Source organism: Strix uralensis, chromosome 5 (genome assembly GCF_047716275.1).
Source record: "Strix uralensis isolate ZFMK-TIS-50842 chromosome 5, bStrUra1, whole genome shotgun sequence".
Lineage (NCBI taxonomy): Eukaryota > Metazoa > Chordata > Aves > Strigiformes > Strigidae > Strix > Strix uralensis.
In genome coordinates this window covers 11,127,581-11,149,182 of record NC_133976.1, presented here as the reverse complement: position 1 = coordinate 11,149,182, position 21,602 = coordinate 11,127,581, and the positions used below count along the sequence as shown (strand labels likewise).

Genomic DNA, 21,602 nt, shown 5'->3' with positions numbered 1-21,602 from the left:
AAACACTACATGTCAGCTGAACTATGAAGACCTACTTTGTGGAAACCCTCCTTATTATTTACTGTACAACTATTATACAAAGTAGTGTAGAACACACAGGCTAAAGTGATCTCATTCAAAGACAATGTGTTTTTATACAGTTGAATGTATCATTAGAAGTAGAACCAGGAATTTACAGATTTCATAGCATATTTAGAAAATAGTGACTGTGTCTTGGACACAGGTACTCTGAAAAGTATTTACAAGGTGAAGTGGGTGAACATGAGTTAGTGTGATGATGTAGCAACACAATCTAATTTGAACTTTTAATTTGGGGAATATGAAACAAGAGAAGCAAAGGGTACCAAGCATTCCACTGAGACAAGTACTGGAATCATGCATACAGTCGGGTATCAATGCTGTTAAAGAAAAGATACTGAAAGACAAGAGAAGATGCTGGAAAGAGTCCCAAAATTATTCAGTGGTTTGGACCACTGAAAACACCACTTACATTTGTTTCTTCTCAGTAATGTTTAATAGAGCTTTCAGCAAATAAGTGGAGTTTTCATTTCACAGAGGATTTTAAAATTTTAGAATTCAATTTCTGTGTGGTTGAAAAAGTAAACTTAATGACTGAAGAAAATATTAGAAGTCTTGGTAGAGTTGGCTAAACACCATTAGGGTATAGAAGCCAACACCTGCAATGCTCAAGAACTCCTATAGTCTTCTTCAGTCTGTTTAGATAGGCAACTTTCCATTAAACCATACAGATTTAAGCAAATTAAACTACTAGCATGAAATATTGTGATTTTGAAAAATTCATGTTTTACCAGGGAAAATCATTCTTCTGTAAAATTTCCAACTAGTCACTGTGAAAAACAGTCTTACACTAACCAATAAATGCATCACTGTGTTTCTCGTTTCTTGGGCAGACAATCTGAATGGAAGTCATCAGACCAAGAAATAAGCAAGAAAATAGTTCTGTTTGCCTATCAGGCAGAAGCACATACAAGGAAAACAAAAATATCTGCAGGAGAAGCCGCTGCCTGAGGGTAAGAAGAGTAGCAAAGCCCTGGAGACAAAAACTGGGACAAATCCAAGAAGAGCAACAACAGAGGTTTGGGTTGCATTGTTTTCTTTTTAAATCTGAGCTTCTGAAGCTGAAAAAGTAACTTTGTAACCAAAGGAAGCCAAAAGAGTTATTTGGAACAAGATTTCACCTTTCACAGCTGCTACATCAACCCCCAACCTTAGGGTAATGCTCACTTTAATGAGACTATGCACCTGCAGAGCATCTTTCACAAATGAAATTTCAGTATCCATAAACCTAGACAAAGAAACCTGCTTATAACAAACACATAAAGAATCCCCCACTGGGAGTTTAAAAAACAACAACAACAAAACCTCTGGAAAACTAGCCACAGCCATTTATTTTGTAAGGGAATTTGCTCAAATGAATGTATAAAAGGGACCGAATGGGAAAGAACTGCTAAAGCTATCTGTGCTCTTTATTTTTCTCCATACCAAATGTGAAAGCAACAAAGAAGCTATGTTATCAGTGACAATCTACTGTGTAAGGGGAAATAAAAGTAAAATTGTGAAGCTGATCATCCAATAACATTATTTGCCACAAGCTTTTTTTAGCTTTCATCATCTCAGTCACACTCATAAGCTCCAACTGCAATACACTGTGCTAGCAGGACAGAGATTCAGCAGGTGTCTCTCTAAGCTAGCGTACTAGATGCCATTTCAGCACTATATACAGTTCAGGGCCACAAAAATCAAAATGATGACTCATGGCTATCTATGAGGATATGGGAAGTGGGAGGGACAACACCCTCTTTATCTGTCAACAAGAATACAGGATTTGAGAAGGCAAAACAAGTAAATCGTGGAAAGAAAAAACAAGGAAACAGGCAGTATCTGTAAGAACTTTCATTGCAAGCCCTCTGATTTATTTTTCCAGACCTTTTTGATGTCTTGCAAGTTATGTGAGTTATGTGAATCTATCCTCTGAGGCATAATGTTGCATCTATACAACCTAGATTTCAGTTAATAAAATAAGACTCGAGGCAGGACAAGGAAAAACAAATTCAAACATCTGACATGTGGACAAGTTGACAACTGTTTGACTTCACAAGTGTCACGTCTCACTAGCTGTCGTTCCAAAACACATTTGCTTCAGCAACTACAACTGACTTTCAAAATAGGCTGCATTTACATCTGGAGATTTAAGCAAAGTTCATAGAGGCTAGTGGACTCAGTATTATAGTCTAAAAAAGCATATGTCAAACCTTTTTTGCTAGCGTGCAAATCTCCAGTGAAGGTAGTTTTACAAGCAGTGCAGTATCAGTCTTAAACTCACCTGCAAAGTTCCTGCCATATCTGAAGTATCTATTTCTGCTATTTGGACCAGCTCTAGTCAAAGACTGAAATATAAATCTAATGCTGCAAAAAGGAGATGACAGTGTCTATTCTGAATACTCACAGGAAGCATCCAGAAATAAAATTTAGAAATTTTCCACTTCAGTGAGTTACTCGGTATGTAGAGAATTGATGGAAATATAAAAGTGAAACATATAACTAGACCTAGAGTCCTAACTCTGTAAAATTCTACCAAATACATAATGGAAAAGACTTGAAGAACCAAGACATACTGTTATATAAAAACATATGGTATGCATGATCTTACAGTCCTTATACAGAGAAAAGTTTGTTTTATTTGTATTTTTCCAAAAGGTCAGTATTTTTATGGTAGAATATTAGCACAATTAGAGCCATTTGGTTTGTGATGCTGCTACACACTTTGTGTAATCTTTTCACTAAATATCTTTTCCTACAGCCAAAGAACCACCTCCAGCTTGAAATGAAAAGTTGAAATAAAAGAATAAAATATTTTGAAATATTAAAGAAAGTCAGAGCCTAACAATTCCAAGGGGAAAATGAACATGCTAGAATGAAAAATAACATAAATCCTGTGCACACAACACAAAAACATGCATAGACAAAACTTCATTCATCTGACCAGTAATTTACTCAAGTTAATCTGCTCTTTTCCATCTGTGTAGACTTCCTGTTCTTAGAAGTCAGACCTGAAATTACTCTGGTAAACAACCCAGCACACAAAGCCCATTGCCAGCTTCCTTATGATGGCCAGCTTCTCATATAAAAACTAAGAAAAAAAATACTAACAAACTATGGGAAAGTGTTGTTTGCTGGGAGGCTAACCACAATTCAAGCTATCTTTCTTCTCTGAATTTCTCCACCCTTTCCAATACAATTGTGTCACACTGCCTGTAACTGGCAAGTGAGTCAAAAGGGTAGAAACACCTGAAAATAAAAAGCATAAGTAAAGAGAAAATAGCAACAAATTTCTCAAGACATGAGCGATTCTTCTTGCACTGAAATGAGTTCTGGAATCAGTTCTCAACAAGGCTACATTCTTAAAATAAACTAGGAAAGAGAGAAAGGGAAAGACATTTTATATTGATTAACCTTCTGACACGATCACAACTCAACAGTAAAACTGAGACCTCTCCCTTTCTCTGTTGAGTTTATGGAATTCTGTGCATAGGGAACTAACAGGAAACATCAGGTGTATCCATCAACTCAAGACCTAGTTCATCAATGTCTTCTAATGACAAAATCACAGTGTTTACTGTGTCATTGTTGGCAAAATAATGAGGGAAGTCAGAATCACAGATTGCCCTCACATTTAGGAGGATCCAAACTACACCTCTGGAAAATGAGCTAATTTTCATGCAAGGACTCTCACAGCCTGAGAATAAGAATAAAGGGATTTAACATATTTGAAGGGATGATCATGAAGGAGGAGGACAATTGTTATCATCAAAATGTGATTTTTGCACAGATTATACTATGGAATAGGGGACTTTAGCTTAGTAATCAGAGGACTTAAGTGGGAAGGAAAAGAATTAAGTTGCAGATCCTCCTCCCTGGTCAGATGTTTTGTCTATTCCCCTTTTAAATTAGATGTTAACTGGAAAAATGCGTATTTCCACTATGCACACTAGAATATAGTTTAGATGCAATTTCAACACACCTGTGCAAGTGTGTCCAGATCCAGATATGTATCCGTATGTTTACACAGATATTTTTAGCTTAGAGATCTGACCCAAGTCATAGAATTGAATAATAGAATAATTTGGGTTGGAAGGAACCTTAAAGATCACCTAGTTCCAACCCCCCAGCCATGGGCATGGACAACTTCCACTAGACCAGTTGCTCAAAGCCCCGTCCAGCCTGGCCTTGAACACTGCCAGGGAGGGGGCAGCCACAGCTTCTCCGGGTAACCTGTTCCAGTGCCTCACCACCCTCACAGTGAAGACTTTCTTCCTCATATCTAAACTAAATCTATCCTCTTTCAGTTTAAAGCCATTACCCCTTGTCCTATCACTACAATCCCTGATAAAGAGTCCCTCCCCACCTTTCCTGTAGCCCCCTTTAAGTACTGGAAGGCCACTATAAGGTTTCCCCAGAGCCTTCTGAAGGCTGAACAACCCCAACTCTCTCAGCTTGTCCTCATAGGCGAGGTGCTCCAGCCCCCTGAACATCTTCGTGGCCTCCTCTGGACTCTCTCCAACATGTCCCTGTCCTTATTATGCTGGGGGCTCCAGAGCTGAACACAGCACTGCAGGTGAGGTTTCATGAGAATGGAGTAGAGGGGGAGAATCACCTCCCTTGACCTGCTGGTCACACTTCTCTCAATGCAGCCCAGGATACCTCATGGAGTGATTAACTCTAAGCTTTAGATTACCATGCAGAAGTGGTGGACTCCACTATTAGGGGTGGCTATTTAGGCTTCTTTGGAATTTCTAGTGGAGCTCAGGAAACTGGTGGCTGAGTTGCGACAGAGTCCAAAACCAAGAGATGCTGCCCAGTGCAAGTTCTGCTAAATGAGTAGACAACTGAGATTTAGCTATAGAGTACTTTTAAAGTGTGGAAAGATATCTTGTTAGTATAGGCAATTTAAGATTAGCAGACCAGAAGGTAGGTGTCCCAGAGTGTTTCTGAGGCTGTTAGGTTGGTTTTAGACATCCAAACAAAACTCAGGCTAGAGTTTTGGATTCCTTCCAAAAACCAATAGTATCAAGCACACCTACAAAATTTATTTTAGTTTTCTAGGTCTTTCAGGCTACAAAAAAAAATGCCAACCCTATTGAAGTGCACAACATCTCTGCCCAGGAATCTCAAAATATGTTATAACACATGTTTATTTAAGCTTCCCAGTTGTATTGTGAGACGCTGAAGCGTTATTTCAGGCGGGCAGGGAAATACTAAGAGATCTGGACACACTTGCACAGCTGTGTTGAAATTGCATCTAAACTAGCAGATAAACATTCTGAGCTCCTCATTCACAGACACAGTTGTGCACCTTGGACATTACCCAACAGCACGTAGAGGGAGCCTATCTCCTAGCACACAATCTGTGCCTCAGTTTCCATGGAAACTCTGTTTCCTCAGTTTTCAGAAGAAACTAAGGCATAAAGGCTAGAATGAAGATATCTCTGGTTGAGGCATCTGAAGAAATCTAGACAATAAGGTGCAAATCTGCATGTAACTCATCTTTCTCTACATGCAGCCCAACAAGCCAAGGTTATTGACTAGTACCTTCCTTTGAATGACTTTAATCTAAGTGTTTAATAGTCAAAAGCAAACCCAAATAACTCTACAGCAAAACAAAGAAATGTTAAGCAGGAATTTGGCAGTGAAAATATTAATGTCTCTCATTCTCCAGTGAAATGTATTTTAGTGGACCTTGAGTGTTTGCTTTACACAAATGGTTCTACTGTTGCCTTAGAATATGGGTAGTAATGGAAGAAAAGTTTATTAATAAATGCACTGTAAATGTACACCATAGTGTCGACAATAAGATACTGACACCAAGGCTTTCCAGAAAGAGATATTTCCCTGTGGAGAAGAAAATTTGCAGGGGGAATATGCATACATCTTAATTTTTGGATAAGAGGACAAGTAGGATTCATGTCAAAGTATCACACAAAAGGTAGCCAACAGTTAAATAATTTAGGAATGCAGAAAGGGATCTTACCAAAACAAGGAATAGGACTTTTTAATCCTGTTTTCAAAATTTTCTGCAGGCTGTGCTTGCAAAGATTCTTAGTAGGTGTTCTTTTCATCATTTTCTCTCTTAACTTCAATTTTCTGTTACCTAAGAGATCCAAACTTGCTTACTCTCTTCAGTTCAAATATACCAGCAAAAATGAGCAAGAAGGTAAATCTGCAGATTTTCCTGGCATAGAAGATTAAGGATGCTCCCTGATACCTAATGAGTAATGGGCTGCTCAGATGGGCAGAGGAAGGCCAAGGGCTGCACAGCTAATGACTTCACACTGCACAAAACTGAAGCTGCTCCTTAGATTTAGTGTGCAACACTGGGTCAAATACTACTTTAAGATAAGTCACTGTGAGAGACTAGTTCATTTCCCTCACCACACAATGCAAACAAAACAAAACCCCAGAACAGCCTTTTGCAAAGCACTGAGTTTTTAAAATATGCCTTTCTAAAAAAACCAGTTTACAATTTTAAATTTTAAACTTATGATCTTTGTAAATCTTAAGCTTACTACAGTATTTTACATGAGTAATAAAAAAAATATATCATGAGTCCATCTCATATTAATGAGTTTGAAAGGGTTTATTTCTATACAGTCAGTGAGAAAATCTTTGTAACTCCACAGACCATATTTTATAAATATATTACAGTGTCAGGTATTCTATTTAGTATTTCTAATGATACCCATCAAATAAATATTAGTATCTTCCAAATGCAAGTATCCTTGCTTGTATAGGGAAAAGTTTTTGTTTAAATTATAATCTTTTAGTTCAGAGGGAAACTAAATGAACTATCAGCATGATAGGCATAGCTCCAGAGAGCTGATGAATGGGGTAGGAACTTTACAACAGAGAATAACTCTAGTGAAAATTAACAATTTAGGTGCCAGACTGCGTAATGGGCTAGGCATATTTGCTGGATCCTTGGAAAGGTTGTACACCTGAAAAATGTCCAAGAACCTTTTGAGTTTTGACTGTAGTTACTGCAGGATACATTTTCAATGAAACCTCCATCTGTCTTCCATTACACACCTGGGAATGCAGGTTGCAATGGTAGCACAGCTAGTCTGTACACCACCTTTTAGCAGGATACACAGACAGCATATTATTTGCCTGCAATACTACAAAATCATAGAATATTTCAAGTTTGAAGGGACCCATAAGGATGATCGAGTCCAGGACCACAAGCATACCATATGCATATGGAAATTCCATCATATTGAAATAGTGTGTGTTCAGTAGGGTTAGGCCAGGCAAATATGCAATAGTTAACAACAGTAAACCAAAAAAGACATGTTCACTATTTGAACAGGCTCTACTGCAGGACAGTTTTTGACATCCTTGACTATAAGGTTGTTGCCTGTCTCCCTCCCTAACACTCATACCACTCTCTTCCTCCACTACATTTTTTGCTAGAAAATTATCCATTTTCTTTTCATCCTTACTTTTTCTTCTATGGCTAATATTTTTCTAGTAATAGCTATTTAGGAAAGCCCTCTGAGTTCAGATTGGGACTTTCACTTTTTTCCTTCCTCAGCTATTTCAACCATCATTTTTAAGTTTCTTCCAAGAATAAATTCATACACATGAAAAAACAAAATCAGACTTTTTTCCTTACGGTGGGACAAGTCATCTTTGTTCAGATTTTCATTATAATCTTTTTTCCTATAAGCCAGAAATGAAATCACAAACTTTTTCCATGTTACTCAAGCCTTCTGTGTGCAATGTACAGAACCACTCAGTAATTTTACCTTTAAGTTCACTAAAAAGTTTTCTAGCACAAAGATGTATGAAAACACAAATTTGGAATGCAAGAGGTATTTTTCATTTAAAGGTGCTCTTGCAGCTTAAAGGAAGCCAACTTATTAGAAAAGCCGTATTTGCTTATTATAACCTTGCCCAAAGATTGTGTAGCATGCCTGGAGAAAATCATGGCATCCCTGGGGTATGCTAGTCTGAACAATGACACTGTTGATGTCATTCACTGGTACCTTCCTTGTGGCATTGCTGGAGGATGTATGATCCTCTTGCATCATACTCTTTTCAGGATTCAGGTCTTAATTAACACTTTGAGTCATATTAGCCCAAATGGTAAAACTCTCTGTGCAGTCATTAGTAACAGTTCCATTCAACTCCACTCCTGATATCAGAGAAAATGTGACCCAGCAGATTTAAGAAGACTTAAATTTCAGATAAATAATTCAGCTTCACTAGATAGTTTACAAAATGCCAGCATAAAGATAGTCCTTGAAAAAAGAAGAGAAATGGAAGGTGAAGAAATTCTCTTAGTAGAAAGTAATAGTTCAGATGCAGAAGACAATATGTAAGTGTCTCCTGTGTATAAACTAGTGGAAGGTTTAAAATCAGAAGTCATTGGAAGTTCTGATTTAAATCCAGGATAACTACAAATCGAAAAATCAGTATAAATATCTGAGCTGTTAGGAGCTCTTAAGGTCAGGTGATAGCACAAAACAAACCAACATGAAGTGATCCAAAATTAATAACCATGTAGAATATGAGTCAGCAAAGAGATCTGACTAGGACTGAGATTAATAAAAGGGTATTTCTCCCCTTAAGTAATGCCTTTTAGGCCTTTTCCTCTTTTCTTTTTTTTAGTCAGACTAAGCCCCTGGGAACATGAATATACATCAGAAATACATTTTTTAGAGAAACAACAACAGAATTCCCCAGAAGAGCTAACCTTGATAATGGTTGAGAAAAATGTCTGAATCAGAAATCAGAAGCTTAAATCAAACAATGAAAACAATATTAAAAGCTTAATCACCTTAATAATAATAAAAACAATATTAATAAACTTCAGTCACTTTTATTGTTTTGTGAGGTTATACTCATTTTTTAATGCATTGGCTTTGGCTGTGTCTGGCATTTGATACAAAAGAAAAAGTAAGTTTTCTCAGGAACCACCCCTAGAAAGCTGTTCTGAAGAACTTGGTTTTGATAAATTTTTATTTTTAGAATGTATGTAGACTTAAAAAAAAAAAAAAAAAAAAAGAAGAAAAAAAGAAAGGAAAAAACCAAACTAGGATATACAGAGAGAAATTAAATACCACTTGCTTAAAAAGACTACAGTAGGTTACCCAATATATACAGATATAAAATTAGGATTTGTATATATATGTGTATATATATATCAAATTAGGACACAAAAAGTACACAAAGTTCACAGAAAGTTTCAGCAAGGCAAACATCTGAATTCTCACAATCTCTGTAAGACAGCTCCATCCTTGAACTGGAGTAGAGGAATGTTTCAACAGGTCATTTCAATCACTTCGCTGCAAAAAGGATCTTACATACGCGTTGCTATCATGTAATTAATGTTTGTAAATTCTGGTGATTCCCAGGCAATTAAAAAAGAAGTAATTTTTTTAAAAAATAGAGATGTTCCAACACTGAAGAGAAGCATCATTGATCAGTATTTAAAGGATGGCAAATCAAGTCCAGTTGTGTGAAGGGGGTGCAGGGGGAGCTAAGTTTTTTCCACCTGTTTGGGGATGAATTTCACTCTGCGTGAAGTGGCAAAGTTGATAAAGATGTCATGCAGAAGTCTTGCTGACATGCATCCTGAAATGATGGCATGCAGCTAAAAATAATAAGTATTGTACATTCACTGCAGCACTGGCAGTAATGGCAACCCCAAGCATTAAAGACATTGTGAGTCACATCCTCCAAAATAGTAAAATTGGTTTTAAAGTCATAAGTCGTTACCCACTAATACATCTGGAGTACTTTTTATTTGCCTTAAAGATGCATTGACTTGGTCATTTAAAATTGTGTGAGAAGTTCTGAAGACTACAAGATTATTTTTTCTTAAAAAAAAAAAAAAAGGAACTTGGACTGAAGGAACATTCTTCCCCTAATTCAATCTTCTTTTACATCAGGGAACTGAACTGTATTACCCTTTTCAAAAAGTAACCATAGGCTTGCCTAAAATGAGGTAGGCACCCTTCTTCCACATTCACAGAAAGGCTGTGATGAAATATTTTCTAAAGTAAGCATGAGATACTTATTTAATTTTCTTAAAAGCTTTAAGATCAAACCACCACAAACCACTACAATAATCTTGAGTCTCAAGATTTGGCTGTGATAACTTAAAATCATCAGACTTATATGAGTTGATGGGAAAATGGTGGAAAAAATGGTATGTTCACAAAGGTCTGCAAATGACTTATAATATTTTGCAATAATAGTACAAAGTCCGCAGAGTGCTACATAAACACATGCTCACTGAGTTAAAACAGAGAAACAAGCAAAAAAATCATATCTATTTTACACTCATTTGATGGAAGAAGAGAAGCTTTGGTCCAGATAACACTGATGTACATGGCATGTTAGGGAAGCTGTGGGAACTGGAAGAGTGAACTCCTGCTAAGAACAAAAGGCAGGAAAATGGGTACCTCCTGTGGTACCTATGCATGGATAACGGACTAAGCAAAACTTCATTGCCTACAAGAAGGCTAGTCCTCAGAATTGCATGCAGCAGCAGTTTCACTCTCGGACTGATTCTTCAGCTGCAGGAAACTGTACTGATAAAAGGACTGCTTGGGTGGGACTTATCTCACCCAACTTTATACACCTACAGTATAGACATTTACATCGAGGCTCCTCTGATAGAGAAAGAGAGAAGTAAGTACTTCTGGGCTGTAGTTCATCCCATTTTAAAGTCTTATTCAGAAAATGTCAGGTCAGTCCTGACTGAGAAGTACCTGTTTTATTCCACTGAACAAAAAAGGAGCGTAGGACGACCAGCTGAGTAGCTATCTACAGTTAGGTGAATTAATCCCTCTTTCTTCTCTCTTCCACTTTAAATGACATGTCTAAATTCATCTGCAAGTCTACGTCGATATGTAATTGCTCAGGGAATCCCTGTCTGCTGTTCCGTCCTTTAAACCTATTTCTAATAGCTCTACTCTGTAAAAAGCATGTTTATGAATACATCCGGATCCCTCCATGCACGTTTGGTCAGTATCTTCTGAAAAACACTCTAAACTCTTATACGAATCAGAGTGATGTCACTAGGAATCATAAAAGGAATTACCCAGGTTTGGTGTCTTACACGATAGAAAAGAAAGGGACTGCTGACAAAAGCACTTCAAAGAAATAGCTACTTCTTATTTAAAGCATAAAAAATTGTGAGGTTACAATGCAGAGTGGTCTTCACATGACTAGTTCAGGATTAATTTTGCTGTTATGAAACATGATTGAAATACAGATTAAATCAGCAAATCAGAAATAGAACAGGTATGGAAATTAATCTTATTCATACAAGGCTACATTTGTTGGAGAAGAATTATTTGCTACCATCAAGGACTGACTAACTAAAAAGATGAGGAGACAAATATTAACAGATGTAGTTAGCAATAATACCAAAAAGAACATCATGACTTCAAAGATACCATGATTTTTAAATCACATTTAAAAAAACCCTCTAATTCTTATTTCCCCAAGATCACTACTGACTGTATAGTACAGTGATATTCACGTCATAAACATTCATGTGCGTCACTTAAAGGAATACTTTACAATCTGTTTATAACTTCATTTGTTACTTGGCCATGGTTCCTAATCTGTCCGTCAATATTATAATCATCTGCCCTATGCCAACAAACTAATGAGTTAATTTTCTACCATGAAGTCACAAGCCATCTTTCTACATGTTATGTCCTGTACACATCAGGCTGACACTGCCTGTAAGTGTATAGGCAGCAAAAATAGCAATAAAAGCATGTTTCAATAATAAATATTTTTTTAATGCTAAATAGAAAACTTGACCCATTAGTACTCACCACCAAAGCTTTAGACCTGTTACTCAGAAGTTTTTCAATGTCTCTGGCAGCAATTTCCACTAGCTGACGAGGGTTGTTGGCTTCTACAGTATACAAATCTCTGTTTTTCAAGTAAATCTACAAGAGGAAAAAATGGAAGTAAATCAAAATGGCAACAGACATTCAAAATAAGCAAAGCAACTTGACAGAACAGGCATCAAGATGCCCTCTGTTCTTACCGGAGAGTTTCAGAAATATTATTGCTAGGAAAATCCAGAAGTGCCTTATGAAAGAAATATTTCACCTTTTTGTCTGAGAGGTAGAAGGTGCCACTAAATATCATCTAATAAACCTTCAAAACTGTTTCTAGTGATGGGCTATTTGACTGCTAAATGCTAAAGGAATCTGATTCCCACAGAGTGCTGGGAGAAAAGTAGAATGGAGATCCTTTAAAATGACTGAAGTGAAATCAAATAGTTATTGCTGAGTTTAATTCTTCCTTGAATGCTGAACAAAAACCATACTGTTTGAAGTAGATCAATTAAGTTATGCTAATGTAATCAGTTTAGTCTCTTATCTATTTATTCATATTATAGTGTTAACATTCATGAGGAAAGAAGAGGAAGAGGAAGAAAACAAATAAGAAAAAGGAAAAAAGGGAAAGAAAAAAAAAAAGGAAAGGGGGACAAAATGAAAAGGGAAAAAGGATAGGGGGAAGAGGAGAAAGGAACCATAATTGTGTTTCTCCTCTATCATGAATAAAGGTTATCTCTGGTGAGGAGCCATTAACTGTTTCCAAAGCAGAACACGGATATAAAGGAGATAATTTGATTTGTTAAAAAAAGCCACTATAATGAAATGCACACAACCACAAGAAATAAAGAAGGAAAAAGTAGCAAGAAATCCATTTACCTGTATCTGTCCTACTAGAACTGGGTAAAGAAAAAATACATATTTGGGGAAAAAAAAAAAAAAGTGGTTATCTTATGGCTAGATGGGCAAATGGGGAAAACTAATTTATGCAACCAACAGATGGCCTGAGTTTACTCAAGTACTCTGCCTCTCCGCAACGTTGCCTGGTGGGGGCTGTGCGGTCTCCTGGGGAGTAATTCCAGGCACAGGCAGGAACGGGTCCAGCGCTAATGCACTGGCTGCTGGCCAGCACAAGAGCCGAGAAACAGCAGACCAGACTGAGTCTACCAGCCACGCCAGGTTTCTCGGGTTAAGGCTATGGAGACCTTAAAGAAACACCAAAATATGTCTCTGGTGCTTGTAGCTCATGGGTATTTATCACAAATAAATTTCTGACAGCTACAGTTATAGCTGCAAATTTTTATCAGGCATGTCTCATAAGCTGTCATAGGTTTTCACCACTTTTGAATTTCACAACACTTATGTTGGGTTTTGGTATTTTTTCTTCAGAAGTAGTCTTTCCACCAGTAACTGAGTAATTAGAATATGCTTTAATTCTTCATATTGTAGCAATTATTTTAAAAAATCAGTGTATCATGAGCAGAAAACTACTACAAAAGACGACAGTTTCTAATGACCTCAGATTACAGTCTGGATATTTTTAAGTGCTTGATTTTCAAATTGCCACACAGAAGAGACCAAGGACTGCTACCGTCTCTTGGTTTTTCAGATAGGTAGCGACGACATTACCAGGAGAAGGCCTAAAGCAATGAAGAGAGATTTCAGGTCCTTGGGGAAACTGATTAAGGGGTCGGGGGCACAAATTGTGTTCTCCTCCATCCCTTCATTTGGGGGGATGGATGAAGAAGAATACCAGAGAACTCAACAGATGAACTTGTGGCTCCAAGACTGGTGTTACCATCAGGGCTTTGGATTTTTCAATCATGGATTGGTATACAGGACGCCAGACCTTTTGGTATTAGATGGGATGCACCTGTCCCAGTGAGGGAAAAGGCTCTTGGGGCAGGAGTTAGCTGGGCTCATTGACAGAGCTTTAAACTAGATTTGAAGGGGGAAGGGGGGAAAACATCAGCCCATCTGAAGTGCGTGTGTACCAATGCACACAGCATGGGTAACAAACAGGAGGAGCTTGAAGCCATGATGAAACAGGAAAATTATGATGTAGTGGCTATTACAGAAACACGGTGAGAAATCTCCCATGACTGGAGTGCACCAATTGATGGCTACAAGCTCTTTAGGAGGGATAGACAAGGAAGGAGAGGTGGTGGGGTGGTGTTGTATGTTAAGGACTGTTATGATTGCTTTGAGTACAAGTGTAGAGAAGACAGGGTAGAGTGTCTTTGCATTAGAATCAGGGGGAAGGCCAACAGGGCAGATGTTGTAGCAGGAGTCTACTATAGACCACCCAACCAGGACAGAGAGGTGGATGAAATATTCTATAGGCATTTAGGAGAGATCTCACAATCACTTGCCCTTATTCTTGTGGGAGACTTTAACTTCCCAGACATCTGCTGGAAATACAACACAGCAGAGCGGGACCACTCCTGGAGATTCCTGGAATGTGTAGCAGATGACTTCCTGACGCAGCTGGTGAGTGAGCTGACCGGAGAAGGTCCCCTGCTGGATCTCCTCTTTGTGAACAGAGAAGGACTGGTGGATGATGCGGTGGTTGGAGGCCAACTAGGGCACAGCGATCATGAAATAATAGAGTTCTCTATTCTTAGAGAGGCCAGGAGAGGGGGCAGCGGAACTGACATCCTGGATTTCCAAAGGGCTGACTTTGTCTTGTTTGGGCACCTGCTTGACAGGATCCCTTGGGAGACAGTCCTGAAGGGTATAGGGGTCCAGGAAGGCTGGGCACTCTTCAAGAAGGAAGTCTTAATGGCTCAGGACCAGGCGGTACCCAGGTGCTGTAAGAGAAGCCAGCAACAAAGACGACCACCATGGCTAAACAGGGAGCTTTGGCTGCAACTCAAGGAGAAAAGGAGAGTTTACAGACTTTGGAAGAAGGGGCAAGCCACTCACAGTGATTACAAAGAGGCTGTGAGGCTATGCAGGGTGGATATCATGAGGTCTAAAGCCCAGCTAAAAATTAATTTGGCTTCAGCAGTCAAGGATAACAGCAAAAGAAAGAACAGAGAGAGCCTCCATCCCCTGCTAGACGCAGGAGGAAACATGGTAACAAGTGATGAGGAAAAGGCTGAGGTGCTAAATGCTTTCTTTGCCTCAGTCTTTAATACCAAGACTAGTTGTACTGAGGGAATCCAGCCTCCTCAGCCAGAAGACAGACTGGGAGAACGACCCCCCCCCGCAATCCAGGAGGAGATAGTCAGTGACCTACTGCATCACATAGACACACACAAGTCTGTGGGACCAAATGGGATACACCCGAGGGTGCTGAAGGAGCTGACTGGGGTGATCACCAAGCCACTTTCCATCATTTACCAGCAGTCCTGGCTGACCGGGGAGGTCCGAACAGATTGGAAATTGGCCAATGTGACGCCCAGATATAAGAAGGGTCGGAAGGATGATCCGGGAAATTACAGGCCTGTCAGATTGACTTCAGTGCCTGGGAAGCTGATGGAGAAGCTCATCCTGAGTACCATCATACAACATATGTGGGACAACCAGATGATCAGGCCCAGTCAGCATGGGTTTATGAAAGGCAGGTCCTGCTTGACAAACCTGATCTCCTTCTACAACAGGACAACCTGCTTATTGGATGAGGGAAAGGCTGTGGATGTTGTCTACTTTCACATTAGTCAGGCCTTTGACACCGTTTCCCAGAACATTCTCCCGGCAAAACTGGCTGCTCGTGGCTTGGATGGGCACACGCTTTGCTGGGCAAAAAACTGACTGGATGGCTGGGCCCAAAGAGTTGTGGTGAACGGAGTTAAATCCAGTTGGCGGCTGGTCATGAGTGGTGTCCCACAGGGCTCAGTTTTGGGGCCACTCCTGTTTAACATGTTTACTGATGATCTAGACGAGGGGATCGAGTGCACCCTCAGTAAGGTTGCAGATGACACCAAGTTGGGTGGGAGTGTTGATCTGCTCGAGGGTAGGGAGGCTCTGCAGAGAGACCTGGACAGGCTGGAGCGATGGGCTAAGGCCAACTGTATGAGCTTCAATAAGGCCAAATACTGGGTGCTGCACTTGGGCCACAACAACCCCCAGCAGCGCTACAGGCTTGGGGAGGAGTGGCTGGAGAGCTGTCAGTCAGAGAGGGACCTGGGGGTGTTGATTGACAGCCGGCTGAACAGGAGCCAGCAGTGTGCCCAGGTGGCCAACAAGGCCAATGGTATCCTGGCTTGTATCAGCAATAGTGTGGCCAGCAGGGACAGGGAAGTGATCTTACCCCTCTACTTGGCACTGGTGAGGTCGCACCTCGATGACTGTGTTCAGTTTTGGGCCCCTCACTACAAAAAGGACATTGAATTACTCGAGCGTGTCCAGAGAAGGGCAACGAAGCTGGTGCAGGGTCTGGAGCACATGTCGTACGAGGAGCGGCTGAGGGAACTGGGGGTGTTTAGTCTGGAGAAGAGGAGGCTGAGGGGAGATCTCATCGCCCTCTACAACGACCTGAAAGGAGGTTGCAGAGAGCTGGGGATGAGTCTCTTCAACCAAGTAATAAGCGATAGGACAAGAGGTAATGGCCTCAAGTTGTGCCAAGGAAGGTTTAGACTGGATATTAGGAAGCATTTCTTTACAGAACGGGTAGTTAGGCGTTGGAATGGGCTGCCCAGGGAGGTGGTGGAGTCCCCATCCCTGGAGGGGTTTAAGAGTCGGGCTGACATAGCGCTGAGGTGTGGTTGGGAACTGTTAATATTGGGTTGATGGTTGGACTGGATGATCTTCAAGGTCTTTTCCAACCTAGACAATTCTGTGATTCTGTGATTCTGTGACAGAAAGTTTATCTCAGGTATAACCTAAAATATCTTTTTTGGTTTTTTGTTTGTTCTGAGGACAGATCTTAATAGTAGAAATTACCTATAGGCCAATTATTAATCAACAAAATTGGAAATAAAGACATTTTATTCTATAACAGATCACTACAGAATTTCTTAATTTTTTCTCTGAAACACATTGAATTTGTACAGTCAGCAGCGGGATTTGGAGTTAAATTGACTGTAATGACCAGAAGAGTCTTACAGTCCTGCAGGCAAGGTAAGAGTAGAAATAAGTTTTATAGATCCAGATGGTTTGAATCAAGAATGGGAATTTCAGAGGATCATCTAATCTGGAGTGACCATCAAATCTGGAAAAACACTTAGGTTTTTCCATCATTTGCAAATATTCACCCTGATCACATGAGGAACAGACACTGGAATATGGCTGTTACCAGGAGTTTGTGTCTTATTCTTTGAAGAGAAAGGTAGTGCCAAATTATTTAAACTTCCTTTGTGATTGTGTGAAGTACACCTGCATCAAAAGTTACAAAATTTATAGAAGAATGGTCACAAGATTTTGCAAATAGGATAGAAAAATGTAAAATAACTTTCACTAAAGTTTCTAAATAATAATTTAAATAATCATTTTAAAGCATTCATTTATTTTACTTGTGGAAATGTTTGGTTTGTTTTGTTCAAATTTTTCTTGGTTTCTCTTTTTTTCACACTTGTTTCAGACGGTGAAAGCAGTAAGAAAATTTAAATATAATCCCTTTTCATTTGGAAGTTTCAATTGCCAAAAACATCTTAAAATTTGGAGAAAGCAGTAGTTCATTGCAAAAATGCCATTTCATTGTAATTAAATTTTTCACTTGGTATTATAAACAAACATTAAGAAGGCCACAAGAAAAGAAAATACACAGTATGGGCACAGACAAGTATGTACTCAAGTAATGCAGCTTTGGAGCAGGTGGGTGACAAGGATGACTTGGAGACCACGCTGAACATCTATACAAGGGCGAGTGCTGTAGTGCTGATTCTTTGACATCTTTAAGCACTTAGTGAAATATGGTTTCTAACAGGCTGTTATCAAACAGCCTCAGCAGAAGTTAAGGTGATGGTGCACCGCATCCACACAATCATGATTTTGCACCCCACCAACCACAGCCACAATATGAATAATTTATTGGACCTAATCTTTCAATATAGAGCAAAATTACAGTAAGCTATACTTGTAAGGGATAAAGAACCTGGATGGAAAATTTGCACTTTCGTCCCTATATCTAATCCATTCTTATAGCAAACATATGATCCCATAAACCTGAATTTCAAAGCACTTGAATTTTTCACACACCCCATTCCTACAGGGAAGTTGTTCCCATACCTCCAAGCTTAAATGGTTTGAAAGCTGCAGGCAATCAAAGCATGGTCTAGTGGGTACATTTGTAGGGAAAATATAAACATTTAAATTTTCATCTCCAACATCAGCTATCAGAATAGTTCAAAAGCCTGAAACGTTTAACAAGGAGATCACCACCACAAAAGACAGGACTCCTATTTATACTCCAACTTAAAACCTTTATAACAGGTGTTGTGGGTCCTACCACTGAGAAAGCCTGACTCAGAGGCTAGCTTCACAAGCTGTTATTTGTCAGTGATTTAAAAAAAAAAGGAAAAAAAATTCAGAAACACCACCTTCCCCCCTACCCCCCCCAAAAAAATCTTTGAGTTTGGTACAAGAACCCACACAGAATTAAGTCACTGACTCTTTTTTTCCACCTCTTTGCTTTACCCCATGGTAGGTCTCAGAGCACCTATCTCCCCTACTTCTGCCACCGGTAGAAGATTGATCCGACAAGCTCCTAAAGAAGAGGCATCAGAAGTAACCTGGAACTTCACACACTTCTTTATTTTCCTGAAGTGTCTCAACGACCAAGGAACAGTGTAAGAAATAATCACTAATTATTTAAGAGGTGCGTACATAATTTATTTGTTATCTGCTCCCCTCTAATTTAGCCATAGCACTGCAGCAGTTCCCCAACACATGGGGAAACAATACGCGCTTCAAGATTTGGCACCCTGTGACAAACTTTTCCTTCTCTAAGCCTCCCACCTAGCAGTCAAAAACAATTAGCAAAAGCTCATCTCAAATAGCCATAAAGGTTCTTATCGGCAAAGGTGTGCTCATTCGTCTTTCAGAATGCAATTTGGCAGGCTCCATGGCTTGTTAAGAGCTAATTTGAATACATTTCATTAAATTGCTTTGACTGAGTGAATGCAAGTTTCTGTTGACTTTTACAACTAAAATCGTTTTTAGTACTTTAATCACCAATGTTTTGCTAAAAGCTCTCCAAATTGTCAGTAAAACCCTACCACTTCTCACAGAATAAAGCCTCAATGCATGACTAAGTAAAATCTGTAAGGTCATAGTACAAAAAATACTTCCATTTTTCTCTGAAGTCAATAGCCATGCACTTCTTTATTCAGTCAAGAATGTATTAAAATTGCTTTCTAAATGCTGAATACTTATTCTGGTATAAAGAACTGCAAGGTTTTAGGGGAGAGAATATGATGGGGAGAGTCACACTAGGATTAAACAAAACAAGAACAATAGTTGAATGTGGTAAAGATTAGAAAAACTGCCAGCAGAACATGCCCCTCTCCACTCAGTCTTCAAGGACATGTTTATAAATCTCTCACAAAAAGACATTCTCCTTGTTTTCTATAAGACTCACGAGGGCAAGTCAAACATTTCTGTACAAATTGAGAGAGAATGAAAGATGCGCCTTCATCCCATGGCTTTTGCTACATTGTGGCAGGCATTGGGGCCCGCTGTAACATTGACATTTTATTTAAATGTCCCTCACGCTTTATTACACACCAAAAAAGTTCCTGACAGTAATAAATTATCTGTGCTTTGGATCTGTGGTCTTGGCACTGTTTACACAGACCACCCAAATAACAAGGAATAATAATTTATGTTGAATTATTCTAAACTACAATACAATTCTGCTGCCTACTTTTTGTTTGTTTGTTTTGAAACTGTCACTCTCCCAGTTTAAGAAACAACAGAGCCTTTTCTTGAGGCTGTGGTAACCTGGCTGAGGGCCCAAACAGGGAACATAAACACACCAGTCTCAGTTCCATCACCAAATACTTTCATGGACATAGAAGTCATATGAGACAAGATCTTCAGAAGTTCAAACCCAAATTTCAAAAGTTAACCAAAAGCACTATTTCTTTTCCTACCTTGAAATATGCTTTGGAATCGAGGGGAAAAAAAAAAACAAACAAACAAACAATTCCAGTAATACCTATCTATACAAGGTAAATCTATTGATGTTTTTATTATTTCAATACTACTTTCAAGATCACTTAGCTCAGCTAGGCTGATGGGACACCTCTGTCAATGATCGATGCTTTATAATCAGTCTAGACCAGTTGGAGATTATCATGATGTTTGTAAAACTACTCCTCAAAGATACTACTGAGCTTGGGACCCCAAATCAACCAAAACTTTCTGGTGGGTCTTTCTCCATATTTTCTGAAAGTGACTACACCAAAATACTAAAGTGCTTGTGAAATCTTGAGCTAGGTTTTACAAGCTTATATACTAATTAACTTCTTAAATAAATTTTAAAAATCCCTCCGAACAAAGCAAAATTTAAATAAAGGTTTTGTAAATGATTCTCTTCCTGCTTTTGGAGAGGGCCTCCCATGGCCAGTTCCCCCTGGTCGCTCTGAAAAGTCTCTTGCTTTCTACCACCATGGGGTACTAATAGGCCTCCATGACCATTACCTGCCTCACTGGGAACCTCTGCCTGCACCCCTGCCCACAGGTTCCATTTCAGCCCAGTCCTCGGCTACAGGATAGGCATGCCTGTCTCCAGCCCCACCCCTTCAAGGGACCCTGGCCCTATGCCACAGTTAGCCTGTCTCCTAGATGGACCCCTCAGATGTATGTTAAATCGTTTCTCCAGTCCTGTCTCTTGGATGGATGTTGGACCTTGTCTCCAACCTGTCCTTGGCTCCATCTCCTTTTACTCCTGACTGGAGGCCCTGGGTGAAACCTAGACTTGGTTCATTGCTTGTCATGTCTGACACTGCTCACAGACCCTGTTACCAGCATCCAGCTCCCTTAAAACTGTGCAGTGAGAGTTTGAATCTCCCCTCCAATCCTGGTTCAGGTTGAAGCTACACAAAGGAAACTACATTATCTTGGCATTAACTGCCCAGAACTAGAAGAATTGGGGGAAATTGTTCTCAGGTGCTTGCATGACCTAATCTGATGCCACATTAAGAGCCAGCACTTCTGCAAGACACCTCATGCACCAGCAACTCCAGATTACTTCTATTAGCTAGAGCACAGTATGTCATAAATGCAGAGAAGTAGCTTAGGTACAGAGTTGCCCTCAAAGTAAAAGAGCATTCAGAGCTTTGATTGCTGGGGAGCAAGATGCAGAAATACTCTGGTGTTTGCAGGACGCTGCTGGGGGCCAGCTCAGCCAACAGGTTCAAGATAGCTTCTGAAGTCCCATCCAGGGCGTACAGCTTTGAGTGCCACTCAGCACCAAAGCTGGTTCTCTGCAATGTGTAATTCTCTGCTAAAACCAGTAAGAATTGAAGAATGATGCTTGCTCTTTGCTAACACTTGGGGATTTATATAGCTTTGAGATTTCTAAACCTAAGGCTGAGCAAGCACCCAAGTCACCTTTATAGTTACTGAAAGGAACAGGCACTTCCAGAGGTTTATTCATTCTGATACAGAGCATTTCTACCTGCTCCTTATCCAGACAAATGAGAATTACCTTACAATTCTTGGCTGAAGTAAAATCTGTGCCTAATAAACCATATCAGAATATTAAATTAAAAAGTAGCTAATGGGATAACTTTTTTTTCTAATTTATACATGTACTTCAATTTGGCC

At 39.4% G+C, this 21,602-nt stretch overlaps 1 protein-coding gene across 9 annotated transcripts in view; it reads right to left on the bottom strand.

Moving 5' to 3' along the window:
* The window catches only part of CACNA2D1 (calcium voltage-gated channel auxiliary subunit alpha2delta 1), a 434,706-nt gene that overhangs the window by 343,649 nt on the left and 69,455 nt on the right, over positions 1 to 21,602 (bottom strand). For all 9 annotated transcript variants that reach the window (XR_012629126.1, XM_074869856.1, XM_074869858.1 and 6 more), the window contains exon 3: positions 11,877 to 11,993. Coding sequence is in view for 8 of the 9 variants with exons in the window: in XM_074869856.1 (XP_074725957.1) it covers positions 11,877 to 11,993 (117 nt within the window). In the remaining variant the exon portion in view is untranslated. The remainder of the gene's footprint in view (positions 1 to 11,876; positions 11,994 to 21,602) is intronic.